General features: G+C 22.5%; 1 protein-coding gene across 1 annotated transcript; it reads left to right on the plus strand.

Moving 5' to 3' along the window:
• Positions 1 to 740: 740 nt before the first annotated feature.
• On the plus strand, positions 741 to 5097 carry LOC129606332 (15-hydroxyprostaglandin dehydrogenase [NAD(+)]-like). Its single transcript, XM_055516598.1, has 7 exons — positions 741 to 760; positions 1027 to 1162; positions 1964 to 2004; positions 3355 to 3639; positions 3707 to 3826; positions 3916 to 4067; positions 4146 to 5097. Exons 2-7 carry the CDS (start codon positions 1111 to 1113, stop codon positions 4264 to 4266), a joined length of 771 nt encoding a protein of 256 aa, XP_055372573.1. The 5' UTR covers positions 741 to 760; positions 1027 to 1110; the 3' UTR covers positions 4267 to 5097.
• Positions 5098 to 5962: the final 865 nt, after the last annotated feature.

A 5962-nucleotide genomic window follows, 5' to 3' on the forward strand; every position in this document is an offset into this window, starting at 1 on the left:
AAAGAATATTCATTGAAAGTCATCCTGTCTCTTAATTTAATTAATCTTAACCTGTGATAACAAGATTTATTGCAAAAGAAATAAAATCACACATACATGCATTATAATTGTATATATATTCAAATGAATATGTAATTATGATATATTATGTATTTAGATTGTATATAGCGTACATGATATTTTTTATTATGAGTTCAATATGTATACATCAAATGTAAAGACAATTATAGGATTGCATATATATGGTCAATTTTTGTATAATCATACAAATATAAGACAATGCAGTTTAAGGTATATTAATCTTCTAAGTATTCACATAATATTTTCGTTTTGTTTGATTTTTGATAATAAAAGTAAATATAAAAATTTTTTTTTGCGCATGTTCTGTGAGAAAATTTTATACAAACATTTTTATTATATTAAAAAAACGACTTTATTTCCATATATTATGTATGTATATATAAAATTTAACTATGTCAAATTGACAAGTACCATTTATTAACTCTTCCTACAGGACATACATAATAATATTCGTCATACACATACAATACGATATTTAAAAAATTTTTTGATAAATTTTTTACTCCTTCAGAGTACTTTTAGCCTTGAACTTACTCGCACACACATCACGCGTCATAAATAAAAAAGGAAATAACTGTTTTGGGCGTGGGATAAAAAAAATTCTTTTTGTATATTATATTTTTTGTATTTTAAATTTTAAAATAAAAGAATAATTATAAAAAAAAAAATTAAATTTCAGGTAAATTAAATGAAAGTTTCCTTTTTCAACAATTATAATTTATATTTCATAGGAATAAATAACAAATTTGAAAAATTATTTGAGGTTTTCTCTATATTGGTAAAAAATTTGCTATATAGTATATACAAAACTTTTCAATGGCTGGAATTTTATAATTTATTTTATTCGTTTTTGTAAACATTCATAATAAATTAATATTATTTTTGTTTCTATGAATCATAAATTTTTGAATTTATTGTCTAATAATTTGTTAATTTCAATTTTAGATTACAATCTTTGCAAGTTAAAGAAATAAATAAAAAAAAAAAACAAACAGAAAAAAGAAAAGGAAGAGGAAAAACGAGAGGGTTATGGATTTAAAAGGAAGTGTTGCTTTAGTAACAGGTGCAGCTACTGGTCTAGGTAAAATATTTACAATGAATCATTGAAATTTGAAGTGGCTTGAAAAAATTTTTTTTGTTGTACGTTCAATTTTATGAAAACAAAGTGTGTTTTTTTTTCTTTAAATTTTTAACTTACTATATACGTATATACACATAATTATTAAATACAATTCTAATATTGTTAAATAAAATTAGAAAAGTAATTTTCTTTGCATAACAATATAATTTATAAATTATGGAATCAATGATAATAACAATTTGCATAATTAATTATATTTTTTAATTTTGTTTGTACTTAATCAATCAATAATTAAAAATTTTTCAAAATTTATTTTACTCGAAGCATACACATACACGTTACATATATTTAATCTACACATTATGATTATAAATTACAAATTTAATGTACATATATCTAAAATTGTGTATACTACATTATGCCATGTATAACCCAATAAAATGATAGCAAAAAACATTTAGGCATTGTTAATACAATTAAAAAAAATTAGAAAATCGATTTAAATTAAGTTCATTTCATCAAAAGTGTATATATTCAAAGATAAAAATCAAAATTTAGAAAAATTAAATGGTAGAAAAAAAATCCATTGTCAGTTGCTTTCTTCTTATAAAATTAAAGGCGCTTTTACATATGACACACATTTAAAAATTTTGCGTGTAAACATTTTCATTTTTGTTTTTTTATCATAAAATAGAAAAGAACGGATTTTTATCAAAGAAATATAATATAAATAATAGATTTTTTTTAATTAACATAATAATATTATATTTAACATTGTGTTTTTATTTTGTTGTTTTTTAGGTCGTTCATTATGTGAAGAGCTTTTAAAACGAGGTGCTTGTGTAAGTTATAAATCTTTAATATTCTTCAATATACATTCCAAAGCAAATATAATAATTAGTGCTATATAATGCGTGCTCTAAACACTTTAAAGGTGTGGATTTTCGTGATTCCATATTGATATTTCTTTTACTTAAAAGTGGTATTAATGTGATATTTTAACCTATATATTATATAAAATTACATAATAATTTTGTATAAAATTTTAGATTCAAAAAACAACTTAAGAATATTCTCCTTTATAATAAATATTTGTTTAATTTTCGGAAGATTAAACATATTCCACACATACACACCTTTATTTTAAAAAATTGCAGCAATACGGTATCAGATTATGCGTTATTTCACCGAATTAATTTCTTATTATCGTGATTTTGAAGTCAAAGATACTAAAAAATAGAAAAAAACTTCAATTCGAAATATTCAATTTGTGACAATTTGTTAAGATGTGTATTATATTACCGTCGTTTTTAATAACGCACATTATGGAGAGCTCAGATATTAATCAATACTTTCTAGATCAAAACGAGAAAAAATAGAGTTGACCGTGTCAATTCCCTGATACCAATACAAATTTGTTATCCTATGTGCGAGTAAATATGCTATATCTGACTGTCAGTACTATATATGTTTTGTAAGATACGGCCAAACTACTGCTAAGGTTGTACGGCAGCTACCACAAGGAGCTAAGCAATTTCAACGAATTTTATCAAGCACATTGGCCATACTAATAATTTTGCTTGTGCGAAACTTCAATACCACAGCTTTTATAGTTTCTTAGATATAGATAAATAAATTTGAAAATTGTATGGCAGGTACCAGTAACACGATCATAACCAATTTAACTTAGCTCAATTAGTTTTTGAGTTATGGTTGGGACGGAGGGACGGATGGACAGACAAACAGACAAAGCTAAATATAGATAAACAAAGTACGAGTATAATGAGCTTTTTTAATGCAATTTATGTATTCTTTATTTTAAGCTTTCGGATAAGCACATTTGTCGGATGACAAAAATGTTACGTTTACTGCTTTTATAATTGCTATGAACAAAAAATTGATGAGTTGGCCAATTATTTCATATAATGCCAGAAAATTTTTTTAAACAATTTTTCATTTCTTTTTAATTATTTCAAAGTAACATTTTCTGAATTATACAAGTTGACTTCTTAGAACTTTATAAAATGTCTGTCATTTCCCAAAAAATATTTAAAATGAAACAATTTCACTTAATTTGTGCATGTTTCACACGCATTTTATTAATAAGCTGATTTTCTTCTACATACATATGTATTAGTTTTCTTTTTGAAAATTAGATATGATAACAGAATAGTTTTCAAATATGTATGTAGGTTTCTATATGCGATTTGGATTCAGATGCTGGTGAAAATGCATGTGATGAATTGGGAAAAAAATTCGGCAAAGAAAAAGTTTTATTTTGTCATTGTGATGTTACTGATTATGTACAATTCGATGAAGCGTTTCAAACAACACTAGCTGAATTCGATAATATTGATATTGTTATAAATAATGCTGAAATAATGAATGATAAATTTTGGGAACTGGAAGTTGATGTTAATTTGAATGGAACAATTCGTGGTACATTGTTGGCATTACAATTTTTGGGAAAAGATAAAGTAAATTAATATTTATAATAAAGAAAATCTTAATAAATTTAATATACGTTAAATATATTTAATATAGGGTGGGAAAGGTGGTTGTATTATTAATATCGGTTCTGCAGCTAGTATTAAACCACAAATATCCACACCGATATATACAGCAACAAAACATGCTATTTTAGGACTCTCAAAATCATGTGGAGTAAGTTTTACTGAATATTTTATAATAATTTATTTTTTAGATTTAAAAACTAATTATGTGTATGTATTTTTTCTGATCTATTTATTTAGGATAACTATCATTTTAAGCATACAGGGGTAAAAGTTATAGCTGCATGTGTTGGACCATTGGATACTGGAGCTACAGCACCCAGTAATCGATTCAAATCACCGATTCATGAAAAAGCCTGGCAATTTGATATGAAAGGATTTGTACCACAAAAGTATATAAAATAATGAAAACCAATTTATTTGAAATTAATCATTAACATATTTTTTTTATTTTAAAATAAAAATTTTAGGACAGAACTTGCATCTAAAGGAATCGTTTCGTTAATTAAAGAAGCAAATAGTGGAACGATTTGGACTGTAACTAATAATTCAGCGCCAAAAGAAATACCATATTCTGCTGGAAGCATTTAAATTTAAAACTTTGTTAATTCTAAAATTTAAACATCGATTTGAAACAAATCATTTTAAAAATGCACCAAAAACTAAAAGAGCAAGCATAAAAACAAAAAGAAAGAGTGAAACTGCCAAAAAATTAAGGAAATATTTTTAAATTTTTGAAAATTTAATATTATGTATAGTTATATACTCATATTGAAATTTAAAAATTTAAAATTTTATATGGTGTCCAATTTAGACTAAACAGAAATCATGATTTTAAATTCAAAAATACAACAAAAATTAAATAAAATACAATATATCTAATCATATACTTTTTAAAGCAATTTAACTGTAAGCGCAATTGAGTATTTTATTGTTATACTAACATATATTTAAAAAATCGATTGCCTAAGTAATTTTTGCAACGAAATTAATCTGAACTATAAAAAAAATATAAGTATATGTATAAGTAATCGAAGCAATCACATTCAAAAAAGACTTCAAACCACTGAATTTAAAACAATAAAAAAACTGCAACGATTTTATAAATTTTTGTTAGAAATCTCAATTATGCTTACATGATAATCAAAATTTTATAAATTAATTTTATGTTGTTCAACACTATACATTACATAATATAATTAAATATTTAAATAACTACTCGGAATTGAAGATTTTACCTACATACATATATTTTAGAACTGAATTTCATTATTAAAACTAAAATGTTATAAATATGTGTATTCCTTAAATTTTTTATTTTTATAATATTGTTTTGTTAGAGGAATTTATTTACTATAATAGTAATATGTATTTAATTAAACTATTATATTAATTATAGTATTTATTACTGGTAAATTATAAGTAGAAATTAAATTAAATTTTATTTAAGAATTTATTAAGATAATTTAATTATCTTTTGATAAAAATCAATTTTTTTTCCGAAATATTTTTATTAAAAAAAATATGTCTAAAATTTATATTTATAATGAAATTTTAAAAATATTTTTTTAAAACTGATTATTGACTTTTAATTAATAATATTTTTATTGAAGTAAAAATGTTTGGAAACAAAGTCAAATCGGATATTTTTAAAATACATTTTCAATTCAACTTAAAATATTATGTTATAATAATACACTATTCATACGTACATACATTTAAAATATGCAAAAACTAATGTATACATTAAGTACCGTACATAGCTTAAAACAATTAATAATTTATTGTAATTTTTAAATAAATAAATTTTAAGTAATTAAGTTAAATAAAACTTTTCGACTGAAGATTTTGGACCAATATTGAATTGCAGTACCATAATCTATATATTACCTACTATATACATAATATGTATTTACGATTTATAATGATACCGTTAAATGTTAACTGTACTGATCTGAACTTATTAACTGTATTGACTTTGTTTCCATGTAAAATATAAAAGCAACGATAAATTAATACCAAAAAAAGGAAAATGAAGACACGTTAAATATTAAAAAGTGGAATAAAATCATAAAATAAAAAAAAACAAAAAAACTACTTTTCTGAATTTAAGGTTAAAAATTGTACACAAAATCATATGAATTTAAATACTTTACATATATTGTATACAATTTTATATATTTATTAAAAATATTTAAATATTTTTATCTACAATACATACATAATATAGTGAACTTTTTATACAATGTCATGCGAAATCTCATACATAAATATACACACATATAAT

The sequence above is a fragment of the Condylostylus longicornis genome, unplaced genomic scaffold, assembly GCF_029603195.1.
Source record: "Condylostylus longicornis isolate FDR11 unplaced genomic scaffold, ASM2960319v2 ptg000018l, whole genome shotgun sequence".
In the NCBI taxonomy this organism is placed as follows: Eukaryota; Metazoa; Arthropoda; class Insecta; order Diptera; family Dolichopodidae; genus Condylostylus; species Condylostylus longicornis.

Coding starts and splice junctions, on each gene's coding strand:
- LOC129606332 (XM_055516598.1), top strand. CDS start 1,111: ATGGATTTAAAAGGAAGTGTTGCTTTAGTAACAGGTGCAGCTACTGGT. Junction 2,005..3,354: donor TTTTAAAACGAGGTGCTTGT/GTAAGTTATAAA, acceptor ATATGTATGTAG/GTTTCTATATGCGATTTGGA. Junction 3,640..3,706: donor AATTTTTGGGAAAAGATAAA/GTAAATTAATAT, acceptor TATTTAATATAG/GGTGGGAAAGGTGGTTGTAT.